At 42.2% G+C, this 18,951-nt stretch overlaps 1 protein-coding gene across 1 annotated transcript in view; it reads left to right on the top strand.

The window, feature by feature from the left end:
* KDM4B (lysine demethylase 4B) overlaps positions 1-18,951 on the top strand; it is a 399,544-nt gene that overhangs the window by 120,163 nt on the left and 260,430 nt on the right. Inside the window, exons 10-12 of the mRNA XM_069215895.1 lie at positions 5,564-5,739; positions 6,698-7,127; positions 8,518-8,591. Of these exons, the coding sequence (XP_069071996.1) occupies positions 5,564-5,739; positions 6,698-7,127; positions 8,518-8,591 (680 nt within the window). The remainder of the gene's footprint in view (positions 1-5,563; positions 5,740-6,697; positions 7,128-8,517; positions 8,592-18,951) is intronic.

Genomic DNA, 18,951 nt, shown 5'->3' with positions numbered 1-18,951 from the left:
CACCATCATACAACGCATGTATCCAACACAAAAGATACAAGCAAAGAAGATATTGCAACTCCTAGGCATGATGTCTTCATGCATAGCCATTGTCCCAAACGCAAGACTGCACATGAGGCCCTTACAACAGTGCCTAGCATCACAGTGGTCTCAAGCACAGGGTCATCTTCTAGATCTGGTGTTAATAGACCGCCAAACTTACCTCTCGCTTCTGTGGTGGAACAACATAAATTTAAACAAGGGGCGGCCTTTCCAAGACCCAGTGCCACAATACGTAATAACAGATGCTTCCATGACAGGGTGGGGAGCACACCTCGATCAACACAGCATACAAGAACAATGGAACGTACATCAAACAAAACTGCATATAAATCACCTAGAACTACTAGCAGTTTTTCAAGCACTAAAAGCTTTCCAACCAATAATAGTTCACAAATACATTCTCGTCATGACAACAATGTATTATCTAAACAAGCAAGGGGGGACACACTCCACGCAGTTAAGCCTGCTAGCACAAAAAATTTGGCGTTGGGCAATTCACAACCAAATTCGCCTAATAGCACAATTTATACCAGGGATCCAAAATCAACTCGCAGACAACCTCTCTCGAGATCACCAACAGGTCCACGAATGGGAAATTCACCCCCAAATTCTGAACACCTATTTCAAACTCTGGGGAACACCTCAAATAGACTTGTTTGCGACGAAGGAGAACGCAAAATGCCAAAACTTCGCATCCAGATACCCACACAAACAGTCCCTAGGCAATGCCCTATGGATGAACTGGTCAGGGATATTTGCTTACGCTTTTCCTCCTCTCCCTCTCCTTCCTTACCTGGTAAACAAACTCAGTCAAAACAAACTCAAACTCATATTGATAGCACCAACTTGGGCAAGGCAACCCTGGTACACAACGCTGCTAGACCTATCAGTAGTACCCTACATCAAATTGCCCAACAGGCCAGATCTGTTGACACAACACAACCAAAAGATCAGACACCCAGATCCAGCATCGCTGAATCTAGCAATCTGGCTCCTGAGATCCTAGAATTCGGGCACTTACAACTTACCCAAGAATGTATGGAAGTCATAAAGCAAGCCAGAAGGCCATCCACCAGGCACTGCTATGCAAGTAAATGGAAGAGGTTTGTTTGCTACTGCCATATTAATCAAATACAACCTTTATACACAACTCCAGAACATGTAGTGGGCTACTTGCTTCACTTACAAAAATCTAACCTGGCTTTCTCTTCCATTAAAATACACCTTGCAGCAATATCTGCATACCTGCAGACTACCTATTCAACTTCCCTATATAAGATACCAGTCATTAAAGCATTCATGGAGGGCCTTAGGAGAATTATACCACCAAGAACACCACCTGTTCCTTCATGGAACCTAAATGTTGTCCTAACTAGACTTATGGGTCCACCTTTTGAACCCATGCACTCCTGCGAAATACAGTTCCTAACCTGGAAGGTTGCATTTCTCATCGCCATTACTTCCCTAAGAAGAGTAAGCGAGATTCAGGCGTTTACAATACAAGAACCTTTTATACAACTGCACAAGAATAAGGTCGTCCTAAGGACTAATCCTAAATTTTTGCCAAAGGTTATTTCACCGTTCCATCTAAATCAAACAGTGGAACTTCCAGTGTTCTTTCCACAGCCAGATACTGTAGCTGAAAGGGCACTACATACATTAGATGTCAAAAGAGCATTAATGTATTACATTGACAGAACAAAGAACATCAGAAAGACTAAACAACTATTTATTGCATTTCAAAAACCTCATGCAGGAAACCCAATATCAAAACAAGGTATAGCCAGATGGATAGTTAAATGCATCCAAATCTGCTACCTTAAAGCTAAACGACAGCTGCCCATTACACCAAGGGCACACTCAACCAGAAAGAAGGGTGCTACCATGGCCTTTCTAGGAAACATCCCAATGCAAGAAATATGTAAGGCAGCCACATGGTCTACGCCTCACACATTCACCAAGCACTACTGTGTAGATGTGTTATCCGCACAACAAGCCACAGTAGGTCAAGCCGTATTAAGAACATTATTTCAAACTACTTCCACTCCTACAGGCTGAGCCACCGCTTTTGGAGAGATAACTGCTTACTAGTCTATGCAAAACATGCGTATCTACAGCGACAGATGCCATCGAACTGAAAATGTCACTTACCCAGTGTACATCTGTTCGTGGCATCAGTCGCTGTAGATTCGCATGTGCCCACCTGCCTCCCCGGGAGCCTGTAGCAGTTTGGAAGTTACCTTCAACTATTTGTATATGTATCATCTCAACCTTAAATAGGTACATACTTAGTCACTCCATTGCATGGGCACTATTACTACAATTCAACTCCTACCTCACCCTCTGCGGGGAAAAACAATAGAAGATGGAGTCGACGCCCATGCGCAATGGAGACAAAAGGAGGAGTCACTCGGTCCCGTGACTCGAAAGACTTCTTCGAAGAAAAACAACTTGTAACACTCCGGCCCAACACCAGATGGCGAGCTATTGCAAAACATGCGAATCTACAGCGACTGATGCCACGAACAGATGTACACTGGGTAAGTGACATTTTCATTCACGTGCATCCTGCTTAACCTCCCAGGATAGAGCAGACCTAATGATATGCACAAAAACACTAACACAAGGCAGAAAACATAATCCAAAGATCGTTCCATCTCTTGAGTGAGGGAGTGAACTGGTTGACGTCCTGAATGGGTCTCATTACTGAAACTATGTTCACAGTGAAAAGGTCATACCTTTTTAAAAAAAAATAATGAAAAAAAAATCGATATATTTATTTTTGATGTTGGAAGCATCATTGTGTTGTCCACCCCATTCTTTGTTGGTACTATTTTGTAGTGTGTGACTTGATATGAATTTTTAACAATTTTTGAATTTCTATAGAGAAGACCTAAATCTGAGCGAAATATCTTAAGCAAGTTTTGAAGAAAGCTGGGTTAATTTGAGAAAGTGTTGTAGATTAAACAAGTAATATTGATATTGCACTAAAACCAAGAAGGCAGCTAATCTCTTGTAGAACTGATAGTTTCTAAACTCTACTAGAAAGGGGCTTTTCCACCATTTACAAATGGCAGCAGGTGCTTGTTAAGTCTAGGCTCATCAGGCAGTCTGTTCTTCAAAGCACATGCGTGGCCGAGAGAGTGAGCGCCTGCCGCGTATCTCTCAGATGTAGTAGGTGGGTTGAGAGTTCATGCCACTTCTTGCGATTCTTAGCAAATATCTTAATCACACAAAAAATGAAATAAAAAATATGATGTAATTTCCACTTGGTGTATATGATCTTGTCTCCCAGCACACCACAACATACAGCACTGTGTTGCTCCCCTCGAATGTACCTTCTGGGGTGGAGATTTGGTGCATTTCTTCATTTTAGTGCTTTTCACATGCATAGATTAGTTTGCCAGCTTTGAGGTGTTACTTGCTACTCTAGCTGGTCACAGTGCATTTTCCTTAATATTGAAGTTGCAAGTCCTCTCCTGGAGATACCTTTTACTTCGAGTTTTCTGACTGTATCTTGCAACACATTAGAAGGGCATTGAAGCAATAACCTTAGCCCTGTCATGTTCAAGAAAAGGGCACACTCGTTTGTGCGTTTTGAGATCAAGATTTGCTACGGACGCAGTGGTATTACGTTGACTTTACATTGACATACGTAAGTAGACTCCAAAAGTAGTCACTTAATCCTGTGGCACACATTGATAGGATCTTACTTTCATGGCCGAGTACTTGGCATTCGTCTTTAGGGCAGCATGTCAGTAGGAATGGTCATTGTTAAGCCATTTGGCATTCACCCTTTCTTTGAGCTTTTCAAAAACAAATCTCTATTGTGTTGATTTTTTTTTTTTTTTTTTATGACCTCTTGTGAGTTGAAACACCACTAGAGTGTAAGCAACCTATAAAGGCCAGTTTGTTGGATTAATCTTGGTTTATAATATGTGATACATCTGTGAACCTAAAAAGGTGCTGTTCTACCTCGCCATGTTCTTAAAAGCTACTTTCACTTCACCCGTTGTTTCACTTCATATACCCGCTTTTGAATCTGCGAGGTTTCCTGGATTTAAAAAGGTTGATGTAAAGTTTCTCAAGGGATATTCCCAGCTGCTCCTTGAATCTAACAGAATAAACGCCTCTCTAAGTTTTACCTTTACAAACATTGAAAATGGATATTTCCTGCTGGTGGAACTGACAAAATCCATATTTTCAACTTCCTAAAATAACACTTTCAGATGCCTGCAAAGATTTAGAGAACTTCTATAGGTTACTGGCATTGATGTGCCTAGTTTGAACATAGATTTTAGGAGTTGTCTTGGAACTCTATAAATACCCCTTTGCCCCCTCCCCCTTGATGTGTTTCTGATTGGGAGGCGGTACATGAGTGACGCTTTCCATTGATGCTAATTGTTCTATATTTTTTTGTCCAACACTAGGGGATCTATAGAACATCTTTGGGGCTGAGGGAATAAATATTGCATTTCGGGCTAAATATGTCTACAGCGATTGCAATAAACCATAATTTTTGTCAGTCTTCGGTTAAGGAGAGTGAAGAGGTTCCACTTAGGAGATCTTGCAAATTGATTTTGAAGTAACTGCAAGGAACATGTTCCTGAAGTTGAAAGCATTCTTCCTGAAGGGTTGAAGAAGCATCTTGTACTTATGTGAAATATTCCTTTGGTAGAAAAGTGCCCGGCAGCAAGCTGGATTTTTTTTATTTGGCATCTTAGTGGATTCTAGACCCTAGGTCAGATGGTAGGGGCAGAAAAGTAACCATGCAAAATAGTTCCATGTGAATATTTCAGCTATCTTTACCATTTTATTTGAGTTTCCTTTAAATGCAGCATTTAATGCTAGCTGGACTGACCGAGTGAAGAACCGTTACATTGATTAGCAAGTACTGGTCTCTTAAACAATTCTTCGGGATTTTTTTCAAATATCCAATTTGTTTGAGGCTTCTTTGTGGTATCTAGAATGGGCAGAATGCAGCCCTTGTTAGTGAACAGATGCTGGCATAGATGGGTAGGAGCTAGAGAACATTATTCTAAATGTGCAGAAATTCATTGTACAAGGTAAGTGCTCTTCTAGTTCTCATTGTTTTATGCGGGCTGAGATTCGCAATGTGATGGATTACCTGCTTATTGAAGTGAAGTTGTTGCTTGGTAGCTCCTGGGAAATTCCAAGAGTGGGTGACCGTGATTTGTTCCACTTTTTTTCCTTCAAGAGGACAACATTGAATAAAAAATGTTTGCTCCTTTCCACTGTGGTATGATTTCACTTTAGCCTGTGCCCTCTTTAGCCCATTTCGTGGCTTCTCAAACGTGGGATTACAAGATTGATGCTGGCAGGATTATTCCCATTTACCTATTTACCATTTTGTATCTCATTGTAGTGGAGGCCCAGAGTGGGCAGTGCATGTGGTTTTGGCACAGTTTATGCTAAGAAAATTTATATTCTCCTCGGCTGTGGGTTTAATCAGTTCTGATAAGGGCCATGTTTACCTAAAATTCTTTCACTCTTGATGCAGGACACACAAAAAACGATCCCAGCCTCGAAGACACAAAACGCAGGACCAGAAATCGCTGGGGGAGGCGTTGGCCATGGATTCCAGTCTAAGTGAGGAGAAAATACAGGATCTCAAGAGGGAAATGGAGGCAGAGGACGACGACGACGACTGCTGCTTAGACGCAGAGAGCTATGAAGGTATCAAAAACAAGGGAGGAGTGGGCAAGGATAGTAGGTGGGGCTAAGCTTTCGGGACCATGATGCTGTGTAGGTTGCGGGGGCTGTCAAGTGAACGCTCGCCGGTCTCTAGCACTCCAGTGATTACATGCTAGGCATATTGTTCAGGATAGATTTTTGCATCTTGGGTCATGAGAAATGCAGTTTTTGGCAGTTCTCTTGCGTAGGGTGTCCCCACAGCTAGTGGTGGTTGCATTACAGAGGTTATTTGGATGCTAGAATTCCTTTCATTGGTTTGACTGATAGATTTTACGGGTATAACCTCAACTTCACAGGGTAATAGTCGCATTGTAGAGGAGCGGGAGGTAAACGGTGCCAGCTGCGACATGTAAGAGATGGAAACAGGCTGTTTACTAACTCCGTAAGTTTTGGCTCTCCCTCACTCTGTTGTGGCTGCTCCTCCACGAGCCGCTTAGTAATAGGAGGGCTCTTCGTGTACTTGTACCTGTAGCCTTTTATCTTCCGATACAATGGCTTGTCATAAAGCTGTTCCAGGTGTTCATGTTACCATAAGTTTTATTACTATTCACCTGCTTAGGTGCAAATAAGTGTCTTCCACATTGCTTTTACGTTGTGTTTTTTATTTTTATTTTTTATATCCGATTTTTCTAATCTCCAAATGTGAACTAATGAGTAAAACAAAATTAACCCTATTAGATGTGCAACACGTTGCAAAAATGTTTAAAGCGCACATAGCTCTGAAAAAATGTATTTTTTAAAATATGTGACAGTTTAGAATGTTCAGTGAAGGCGAACTACTTCACATTTCCGATTGCCTCAGCGGAAAGGACGTTTTAAACTGTCACAGCGCATAACAACGGTACGTAGTCCACCTGAAATGTCACATCCACATTCCTCTCTCTAACCCACCAACGAATTACTAACACATATTAAATTGGATTTATTGGTACTTTTGTAGGAAATTTAAACACCACGACAGTGGATTACATCATAACTCCAAGAGGAAATCGGCAGTTGATATTGGACGGCTATTTATTTCAGCGAGAACGACAAGTTGGACCAAAAGCAATTTGGAAGTGTACAGAATATGCCAGGATTGACTGCCGCGGCAGAGCTAACACTATAGGAGACGAAGTCACTTTAAGAACGCCCCACAATCACAAGCCTGACCTAGCGAAGATTGAGAAGAGAAGTAGAGCGTACGACTCGCTGCGCGCAAAGAAAAGCGGGGTGATCACAACTTCAGTATTAAAAGATGCATGTGCAAACATTCCTTGTTACTTCACAGCAAAACTGCCCAAAAGACCTTGTGAAAAAGCCGTCCTGCAATATCAAAAAAGACGTTGTTCAATTGAAGCTCCACCCCAACATTTACTGGCTTTGAGATAGTAGACCAGTTGTTTCTATTTAAAAAAAGGACTATCTCAAGAAAGCCTTTCTCTGCTGAGCTGAAACTACACATTTTTATTTTAGTCAGTGTCTGACGTAAAGTGCACCCAATGAACTTCATCACAGCCTTTTCCAATGATTCAAATTTGCGGTTCCAGTTAAAATTGATTAGCTCTATTTTTCGGTCCTTTAGAAACAAGTTACAGGGACAGTACCTGCTGCTAGCCTGCTTTAGGAACAAAAATAAAGTTAACAGACCGACTTTTTTTCAGGTCAACCAGATGAGATGGATATTGCAAATGTGGACAGATGGTACCACTAACAAAAAATGAACTTGGTATTTTTTGTGAAACCATTAAAACGGGTTTCCTTAGAACGACGTGCCAGCTGAAGGCTGCAACTGTTTTTTTCCTACATTGTTGGGCAGGTATATATTAAAGGCCCGTAGCAGAGCAAACACTACCTGATGTAAAAACTACAAACGCTTTATTTAATACAAGCACAACCGAAGTCGCTGAAGACAGGAAGGAATACGATGAAAAGCTAATGGCAGCTATTGGAAGTCTGGAACACTTAACATACCAGCTTTCTTAAAAAAAAAAAAAATATATATAAAAAAAATACTCTTCTCAAATGTGAACTTTTTTCTTTTTTACATTGAAAAACTTTGTCCGTTAAGTGACCTCTGTCCTAATCCTTGTGAAAATGCATAAAATAAATGGGGGAGAGATCCCACCTTATTTATTTGCAATGTCTACCAACAACTTAAAACCGGTTTCCAGTTCTAAAATGTTTAAAAGTTTGAATCTGTGCCCGCCCCCTTTGTAAAACCTCTCTTTAAAGAAAATCAAAATGGAAAGTATCAGCTACTCAAAATCAATTCAAAAAGAAAAAATCCTCCTTTTTGTAAAGACACGTGAATCCTCCAAAAAAACAAACAGGAAAAGCTAAAATTCAAGCCTCTTGAGAAACCGGGAACTCCATCACAACTTTTTATGAGTGAAGAGCTCACAGCAGGAGTAAGCACCCGGCACGAGTAATGCTGTAAAACAAGTACTGTTGAGCGGTTGCAAAATGATTTTTTTTTTTTTTATTGCATTACAGTGTTTAGTGTTGAAATGACTTTAGAATATATTTTTAAACATTTTTGCAATTGTAGTGTTTTTTTAAATCAGTTTGTTAAATAAACGGTGTGGTACAGAAACAGTTTGTTGCTTTAGTCATTTTATTTTGCCGCATTTTCTCCTCGAAACCCCATTTGTTCTTTCTCCACTTGCTTTCTTTTGCCACATCTGCCCATTTCCCCATCATCCTTCCTGATCAGTTTCCTCCCACTGTTTCTTTTTGGTCTGTTAGTCAACTCAGTTTCTATTAATCTTTCCTTTCTAGCTGCATCCCGCGTTTTCATAAATTAATAATTGTGGCTTTTTCACTGTACATACACTGCCAATCTTGGCTTCTCGGTAATTGCTTCCCTTCTGACCAACTCCTGAAATTATCACTTGTACCATGTTAATCTTTAATGCTGAGCTCAGCAGTCATCCACTCGCTGCACACACAAAAAAACACTCGCTCTAGCTCTCTTCCGAGCAGTCTCACGAATTCCCTACATGGGAAGGATGCCTCTACACTGTGGTCTGCTCACAACTCTCCTGCCATCTAGAATGCCACGTTCACTTGGAGAACTCTCAGACACCTGCCATTTTCGTTCAACATTGACACCACTCTGCTTATGGAGAGAGATCATGTCTGCCTGCACATTAATCCTTTTTAACCTTACTGCAGCCTTTGTTCACCCATCGAAGTATAACAGTGCAAGATTCCCACTCTAGCTCTCCGTTTAGCCAAACCTTGCCTCCTTCATTCCAGAATTGGTTCAGGGACCTACTCTTTTGTATTCCCTCCTCCATACCCAGGTGTGCTATTAAGACCTTTTTATTTGCGTAAGTTTATTTGCTGTGTTTTTTCTTCTTTTGCCCGTTTTTAGTGCTGTGTTGTGTTTACCTTCTCAAAGCGCCGGGACGCCCCTTTGCTGGGGCAGCTGTGCGCGGTACAAATAAAAATAACATAACAAATAACTGCAACGGGTCGCTGTGGGGCACATCCTCACACATTAAATTAGTTCATGCATCTCAGTGACACTCGGCTGTCCATAAAACTCGAGGCGAGTGGTTGAGTGACAAGTGGTCGTGACTTATTTCTGCACAAGCACTCTTCCTAAACACGTTATAGGATGAGGTTCTGCTACATTAAACTTTTTTTTTGTACCCAAGTTTGTGCTGGCTTGTTTTGTGCTGCAAGCCGTTACTTGGCACCAACGCGGCACGTGCAACAGTATACCAAAGGGCTGCTCCAAAAACCCTGTAACCATTGGCCGAAGAACACAAAATACTCACTGTTAGCGCTGCCGACTTTATCCTCTGGCCCGGATACTACGCGTCACACTCTAATGTGGCCCTCTAATGGCAAGGGCGTTACTTTAGGAAAACACTATGTATTCTGATGGAAGGGAAGCTCTTACCCTCTGTCTTTTCCAGTCTGTCTATTTTTCTATTTTTCTGCATGGAGTGCAATGTTGGTTCCCCGGACCAGAGACCTGCTTAGACTTATATCCGCAGGGAATGCACATGGGATAAAGTATCCCGTGTTGTACATTTTAAGGATGTTGGACGTCGGAGTTCTGTGACCATCTAGAGGAGCACAGCTAAAGGCTGAGAAATCCTAGCGCTCAGGAGTCACTTCTATTCTCCTTATACCGATGGCAGAGGGTTTTATCTTGTTATACAGGGTCGTATCATCATCCGCCCTTAACTACTTCTACCAGGGGCACAGATATGTAGAATAAATGTCAAGTTGGTCACGTGAAAATTAACCCATAATATATGCAATTGATCGTTGATACACGTTAAGTCGATTAACCTGGCACTTTGAAAAGCTACTGTTCAGAATGTGTGGTAAGGTGGAAATCAGTGCCTGGTTTTTAGTAAAGAGTTTTACCAGGTCAGTAGTTGCGCATGGTGCTATACATGGCCCCATAACTGCTGTAGAATAACGAAGTTCTTCAGAACTGCTGAGTAGCAAATTACCTATTAATTCTGCTGGGGACCTGCTCTTTTTCAACTCGAATAGCAGCCTTTGTGATGCCTCGAACTCTTAACCTAGGTACAGTGCAATGGCTGTGTGGCTTTCTAGACAATTACTGTCAGACTCGAGTAAAAACTGGACGTTTTATTCCAGGTTGCACATTCTTTGATAGATTACATTAACTTAACATTGCATACAATTAATTTAAATAGGTATTATTTATACTGTAGTTCTTGAAATTTGGTGTTCTTTTGGCTGTCGTGATCTCGTAGTGTTTTGTCACCTGGATCCATCCCTGTGCATTTAAGTAGTAGCAGGGTTATGCTTTATGCTTTATGCTTTTACATGTGACCCGACTCCTAGTTGCGAAACAGTTTGCTCAAACTGGCTGACTTAAAACTAATCTTCCTCTACTAAAACTGATTTAAGGTTATAACCCTGTGTTTTTTTTGTTTTTGCCTACACTTCTCCAAGAACTCCCTAGGTGAATATTTTCGAGCCGCTGGATGGTTGATTACCTGGATGTAAATAATTTAGAAAATTGTCACTGTTTGTGGAAAAGGGGATCTATGGCTTGCATGTGTCACTGTAGAAAGCCTTTCATTCTGCTCAAGGTTCTTTTCAGGGATGTACTCCTCATAGTTTACTTTCTTAGAAATTAAAATCACAACAGCTGAAAAAATGGCTATTTTGGCGGAGACTGCTGGTTTTCTATCACTTTTGCTTGAGTTGGTGGTAGAGCTAAATCATGGGTATTCTGCCTTCATGAAAGATGGACTGTCCCCAAGTACTTGCTGGGAATTTGAATACGTTATTTTAATGACATGGTTTCAAAGTACAATACCTCTTATGAAACGTGTATATACATTTGTTTTTTTTTAATACTCCTACCAAATCAAACATACTGAACTCTGAAATCTGACATTTTAAGAACAAACGTTAAAGCTGAAATAGTGTCCTAATGAATAAACGTTAACAAGTGGACCATACCCCTTACAGCATCTATCAGGCTCCACTATCCCTTCATGCACAGCAAGAAGTCACACGTTGTTTTTGGAGGACAGGCAAGAGCAGAACCACTAAAAGCCTTGTTTAAGCCACTGCACCAGGAACTTGAGGCTGTGGAGACGTATTTTAAAATTCAGAGACCAAAACATCACAATATTATTTGACATTAACAAAAGAGTAGCAAGTTAATTGAACCTGCAATTTGCGGGGTCATAGAATAAACCCAAGTATGTAAATAAATAGCATAGTGACCCGCTAATGTATCTCACCTGGAGTCCAAACATCAGTGCTTTATAAAAAGTAGGGATTGAAATGCATATGACTTACGAATGTCTACTATGGGGTATTTTTTTTAAAGTTAGGCGTTTGGGCATCCTTTCCTTTTGTGGAGTGGACCTCTTTTCAACCCAACCAAGAACTATATATTCACCTTTCGGGCACAAGTTGCAACATAAGCGATTATCCTTATGGGTATAGGCCATTTGTTAGTTTGGAGTTGTATGTACAGGTGAAGCCTCTAACATGTGTCGTACTTATGGTTCCTTAGCGTTTTCTAAATAACAAAGTTCTTCCCACAACCTTGAGGCAGAGAAGTAGGTAGGGTTAAAGTGACAGTTGGTAATACAGTGATTTATGTGAAAATCAGTAATGGCTTTAGGAAGGTGAGCTCGGAGGGATGCCTAGTTATGATGAACAATTATTTATGGCTCATCAGTGCATAAATATTGATGCTTACTCAGCTTTCTAACTGACATAGCCACGTGAAAAACCAACGACCTTCCAGGAAAGATGTTGGAGACTTACTTTATCATGGGTTCAACCAGGGATGCCATCAACCTAGAAAGATCAATGGTCAGGTGCCATGGAGGAGATGGTTTCTAGAAAAACTGTAACCCAGGTTAAGCAAGGTAAAGAAGGTAAGGTAACACTTTTTGTTTCTGTGTTCTCTAGCCCACCTGCCTGCTTAGAAACCCCATGCATAATCTCTGCCCTGTAAAGGTTTAAGATGATTTTATGGAATAATTTTTAGCCCCGTCTAGATTTGGCAGACTGTAGAAAGACATGGTTGGTGGTGTGTTACGGTGTGCATTGCTAACAAGAACTGGTGAAATTCAGTGGTTTGCGCGTCTGAGCTAGAAGTATAACTCGATGTTTAACTGTTTTTAAAGAATAAATAAATATATGAATGTAACAAAATATTTTATTTGAAAGCCTCTGTGGCGGCAGTCACTTCTTCGGACGAGCTCAAAATGGAGCTTTTCTGAGAAATTAGCACAACTTAACAAGAAGAATCCCTCCTGTCACATACTGTCTGCCTGAGTTGCTGGAGCCCATATTTTTCTCTGTGAAGCATGTTTGATGCTTACTGCTCCAGCCATGCGGGTATATATCACAAACTGTTATTAGTTTGACGTCACAGCACCTTGTTAGGCATTTCTTTATAGGTTGTGCGCCCCCCCATTTTTTTTTTTTAAATCTTTGATTTTTCATTGATTAGTTGCATTTACATTTTTGGAGATGGTTTGTAAAGATTTGTTAAACATTGTAGTGACTCGTGCTGGTTGCTATAAAAACAAAGTGAGCACTATCTACTGAACCGCTTTACTATTGCTGGATGGTCAGTTGTCCATAGCTCCTCTTATGGAGAATTTTTTTTTTTCCTAGAACCTTTCCAGCCAGGTACATAGTAACGGTGTAATATGGTGTCAGCGAACTGTACAGCTTAGGATTTTGGTTCACTGGACAGGAAAGTCAGAGCTGAAAAGGCAAGAGCACACTAGTGGTTTAGAAAGAGAAATTGAATTATGTGCACGAGGAAATGTCAGTCTGTCTAGTGACGAAACGGAGTTTATCAAGATTAAATAAAAGGTAGGGGGAACGCTATGCCTCAGATACGGATCAGGCACCAGACATACCCTATGACTAAGATTAGAAGGCTGGACTATGACTACTCTAGAACGCATCTAGTTCATTTGACCCTTACACCTTTTAGCCAACCATTTCGTTACATGCCTGTCTGGTTTTTCAAACATTGTGTGCTAACCTGTAATTCACAATGTTTTTACTAGATTAGTGATCTCCTTTAACATGTAACAATTGTAGGAAGTTGGCTCTGTATGTGCTATTTCAAAGTAAGGAATAGCATGCACAGAGTCCAAGGGTTCCCCTTAGAGGTAAAATAGTGGTAAAAATAGATAATACTAATGCTCTATTTTGTGGTAGTGTGGTCGAGCAGTAGGCTTATCCAAGGAGTAGTGTTAAGCATTTGTTGTACATACACATAGACAATAAATGAGGTACACACACTCGGAGACAAATCCAGCCAATAGGTTTTGTATAGAAAAATATATTTTCTTAGTTTATTTTAAGAACCACAGGTTCAAATTCTACATGTAATATCTCATTCGAAAGGTATTGCAGGTAAGTACTTTAGGAACTTCAAATCATAAAAATTGCATGTATACTTTTCAAGTTATTGACAAATAGCTGTTTTAAAAGTGGACACTTAGTGCAATTTTCACAGTTCCTAGGGGAGGTAAGTTTTGGTTAGTTTTACCAGGTAAGTAAGACACTTACAGGGTTCAGTTCTTGGTCCACGGTAGCCCACCGTTGGGGGTTCAGAGCAACCCCAAAGTCACCACACCAGCAGCTCAGGGCCGGTCAGGTGCAGAGTACAAAGTGGTGCCCAAAACACATAGGCTAGAATGGAGAGAAGGGGGTGCCCCGGTTCCGGTCTGCTTGCAGGTAAGTACCCGCGTCTTCGGAGGGCAGACCAGGGGGGTTTTGTAGGGCACCGGGGGGGACACAAGCCCACACAGAAATTTCACCCTCAGCAGCGCGGGGGCGGCCGGGTGCAGTGTAGAAACAGGCGTCGGGTTCGCAATGTTAGTCTATGAGAGATCTCGGGATCTCTTCAGCGCTGCAGGCAGGCAAGGGGGGGATTCCTCGGGGAAACCTCCACTTGGGCAAGGGAGAGGGACTCCTGGGGGTCACTTCTCCAGTGAAAGTCCGGTCCTTCAGGTCCTGGGGGCTGCGGGTGCAGGGTCTCTCCCAGGCGTCGGGACTTTGGATTCAAAGAGTCGCGGTCAGGGGAAGCCTCGGGATTCCCTCTGCAGGCGGCGCTGTGGGGGCTCAGGGGGGACAGGTTTTTGTACTCACAGTCTTAGAGTAGTCCTGGGGTCCCTCCTGAGGTGTTGGATCTCCACCAGCCGAGTCGGGGTCGCCGGGTGCAGTGTTGCAAGTCTCACGCTTCTTGCGGGGAGCTTGCAGGGTTCTTTAAAGCTGCTGGAAACAAAGTTGCAGCTTTTCTTGGAGCAGGTCCGCTGTCCTCGGGAGTTTCTTGTCTTTTCGAAGCAGGGGCAGTCCTCAGAGGATGTCGAGGTCGCTGGTCCCTTTGGAAGGCGTCGCTGGAGCAGGATCTTTGGAAGGCAGGAGACAGGCCGGTGAGTTTCTGGAGCCAAGGCAGTTGTCGTCTTCTGGTCTTCCTCTGCAGGGGTTTTTCAGCTAGGCAGTCCTTCTTCTTGTAGTTGCAGGAATCTAATTTTCTAGGGTTCAGGGTAGCCCTTAAATACTAAATTTAAGGGCGTGTTTAGGTCTGGGGGGTTAGTAGCCAATGGCTACTAGCCCTGAGGGTGGGTACACCCTCTTTGTGCCTCCTCCCAAGGGGAGGGGGTCACAATCCTAACCCTATTGGGGGAATCCTCCATCTGCAAGATGGAGGATTTCTAAAAGTCAGTCACCTCAGCTCAGGACACCTTAGGGGCTGTCCTGACTGGCCAGTGACTCCTCCTTGTTGCTTTCTTTGTTCCCTCCAGCCTTGCCGCCAAAAGTGGGGGCCGTGGCCGGAGGGGGCGGGCAACTCCACTAAGCTGGAGTGCCCTGCTGGGCTGTGACAAAGGGGTGAGCCTTTGAGGCTCACCGCCAGGTGTTACAGCTCCTGCCTAGGGGAGGTGTTAGCATCTCCACCCAGTGCAGGCTTTGTTACTGGCCTCAGAGTGACAAAGGCACTCTCCCCATGGGGCCAGCAACATGTCTCTGGTGTGGCAGGCTGCTGGAACTAGTCAGCCTACACAGACAGTCGGTTAAGTTTCAGGGGGCACCTCTAAGGTGCCCTCTGTGGTGTATTTTACAATAAAATGTACATTGGCATCAGTGTGCATTTATTGTGCTGAGAAGTTTGATACCAAACTTCCCAGTTTTCAGTGTAGCCATTATGGTGCTGTGGAGTTCGTGTTTGACAGACTCCCAGACCATATACTCTTATGGCTACCCTGCACTTACAATGTCTAAGGTTTTGTTTAGACACTGTAGGGGTACCATGCTCATGCACTGGTACCCTCACCTAGGGTATAGTGCACCCTGCCTTAGGGCTGTAAGGCCTGCTAGAGGGGTGTCTTACCTATACTGCATAGGCAGTGAGAGGCTGGCATGGCACCCTGAGGGGAGTGCCCTGTCGACTTACTCGTTTTGTCCTCACTAGCACACACAAGCTGGCAAGCAGTGTGTCTGTGCTGAGTGAGAGGTCTCCAGGGTGGCATAAGACATGCTGCAGCCCTTAGAGACCTTCCTTGGCATCAGGGCCCTTGGTACTAGAAGTACCAGTTACAAGGGACTTATCTGGATGCCAGGGTCTGCCAATTGTGGATACAAAAGTACAGGTTAGGGAAAGAACACTGGTGCTGGGGCCTGGTTAGCAGGCCTCAGCACACTTTCAATTGTAAACATAGCATCAGCAAAGGCAAAAAGTCAGGGGGCAACCATGCCAAGGAGGCATTTCCTTACAACAATATATCATTATTTTGCCTGTAAAAGTTACAATTTTTTGTAATTCTACTTTTTTTTTTTTTTTTTTTTTTTTTTTTTTTTTAAAGAATAGTGATGTTTTTGTGTTCCAAGTTTTTGATACACACTTCTAGTTGATGTATTGTTGGTTTAAGGACATCAATACTATCCTGTCCGTGATGAAGCAGGATATTAAGCTTGGAATATTAATGAGCTGCTGTTGAAGTATTCGACTGTTGCTTATGCCTCGCACTTGTATAGTGCATTAACACGATCTGAAATTTAGGAGTAGAATCCTTAAATTCTTTCAGCACTGTAGAAAAGTACCATCTATGTTGTCCATTTTATTGCCTGGTTTGACAGTGCAGCAATCGCCATACAATTATGTGACCATCACAAGCAGAGATAGGCTTTTTCTTCACCCCCATTTTGGGAGCCAGGAGTACATCTTTCGATAGGGCAGAAGTTGTGTGCTTCCACAAAGTGCTTGCCCACCACAGCTATGAAAATTGTGTTTGTTTATCCAGCTGCCTGAGCTTGAATTTTCAGGGATAATTTCTCGGGTGTTGGAAAACTAGATAATTTGTGGTGTATTTCTCTGGCAGCAGCACAGTTGGGAGAAGGACAGTCATTAACCTACATGGATATTTGGGTCTGGCTTGACAGTACAAATGTTGCCTGGCCTTTTCACCAACACCAATGTTATGCTGCAGTTATTTGCTTTCACACATCCATATCCATTCCCATGCTATCTACAAGTGATGCTCCACACTAGCATACAACATTCCTTTAATGCTTGACCTATCGGCATTGCCAATGCTTGTTCCCACTTACATTATACTCTGATTTTTGTCAACAAATCTTCATATCAATGCTGTAACCATCTATTTTGCCCCCTCTACTAAGGGGATCGCACCCTGTGATTGCAACTAAAGTTGTGTAGGTATTAAATAGGTACAATAAATGCTCCAGGAAATGCAGGGCTGGCATCTTCACAAAACCTCGGTCTCGTAGGTTAATTGTAGGACTACTGCCATGCAGTGCTGCTTACACTGATAAACATCTTTTGCTGGCAAGTCAGTGAGGAAGCAAACAATCTTCAGGTTGATCTGCCTTTACACATAGCAGTGTTAGGAGTTGGAGGGAAAGACCCTCCAAAAACGTCTTTGCTTTTTCACTGAGAGGTAAAAAGTTACCTATTTAGTCCAATCCATTTACCAGTCTACAACTTGAGTCTCTGCATTCTTTTGCTAAATGTAACCGTTTGGATGAGCAGGACAGAACACACAAGTTAGGCTTCAGAGTTTAATTACTTAAATGTATTGAAAAGACTCAGCGCTCTTCTCCAGCAGGTTTGCTTGTGTAGTGGGACGTGTATGAAATTTCCAGGAGCCTATATCCCTCAGATGAACGGTTAATTATTTTTGGTTATAATCTTTGTGATGGATATGACCAATTCCTCCTTTGCGATTTTGCACCCTTTGCTTCTTTGGAGTTGCAAATAGAATGAGCAGAGCTGAAGCCACCAAAATCTGTGGTACCTTATACTTGTCTTTGACCTCACTTCCATAATGGCGTTCAACTCCATGGACAATGCTATACTACAACACATGTTGTAGAAGGTAAGCTGTTATTAGGATAAATGTTTTTATGTCTCAACCTTTTATTTTACTCATGGGGATCAAAGGAGTACTCTGAGGAGAACCCATAAATATGCATATCATGCCTGTCTTTTGGACACTTTGGTGAGAAGTTTAGCTCTCACAAAAAAGAGGTCTTAGCGTCTGAGTTCAAGATTCTATCAGAACCAAGCCCCAATAGGGCTGATGGCATCGGCCTTAAGCCTGCTGGTTTTGAGTATCCTAATTTTAACTGAAATATTTTACTTAGAAAACACCGACTCAACACTGCCATTTTTCTTAACTTTCACTGACTGGTCGTCCTTCTTACTCAGTCAAGTGGCAACAAAAATGTAGTAATTTCATTATGGAAATGGAGTGCACTAGTTTTTGTGGACCTGGGTCACCAGTGTTAAGTAACAGCACCGACACATTATATTGCCCAGTAACCACTTACACTACCACAAAAGCCAGTTTGAATACTAGGCCATGTCCTTAGTGGAACACAAGCAAAGGTAATCTTAATTTAGGCCTAAATAGTGAAGTGCAGTGTGTTCCCTTTCACTTTGTTTTTTTCTAGGAGAAAAACAAAAGGGGAGTCTCCCTCACTCTGCGTGCAAGTGGTCCATAGGGTGTGGAGGGGCATGGGCCTTCCTTGATCACCTTTCTCAGAGGTGTTGTGATGTTACACAACTTAATTGGAAGAATCTGTCAGTATTCACTGTCTCCTTTCATGGACCACTCTTTCTATGCCTAGTTCAGAAACCTGTACTGCGAACTGCTGTGCAGGATGGAGGCAAACTACACGTTTGCTAAGAAACCTGCTCTTTTATTGTCATGCTAAAAATTGTAAATGCAGTTGTTATACCCTCACTTTATTTAAGGTCAGGTCTGCTTCCTACTGCATTTCTAATTTTTTGGGACGTAGTGGTACAATATGGTAGTTTTGCCTTCCCCAAGAGACACCTCGAAATTGAAGCTTGGGTGGGGTGGGTAAGAGAGAAGAGAGATTAGCTTACACTTGAACTCTTCATTGTAGGATCTTCGTTGGTAGACAGAACAATCACAGGACCCACTGCCAAAGTAAAATCCAGTGCATAAAACAAGTACATTTAGTGCCTTATCTCAGACACGAAAGATTCTAGACCCTTCTGGTTTGCTTTTTTATTTTATTTTTATTTTTATTTTTATTTTTTTTATTTATTTTTTATACCCACCTGTACCTAAAGCAAGCAATGTGGTTCTCCAACTGTGGTGGTCTAGTATTCGTACCCCAGGGTAAATAGTCTTCCACAATGGACACAGCCCAGTAATGACAGATTACAAAGAA

This window comes from Pleurodeles waltl, chromosome 12, assembly GCF_031143425.1.
Source record: "Pleurodeles waltl isolate 20211129_DDA chromosome 12, aPleWal1.hap1.20221129, whole genome shotgun sequence".
In the NCBI taxonomy this organism is placed as follows: Eukaryota; Metazoa; Chordata; class Amphibia; order Caudata; family Salamandridae; genus Pleurodeles; species Pleurodeles waltl.
This window is presented reverse-complemented; position numbering and strand designations above follow the sequence as displayed.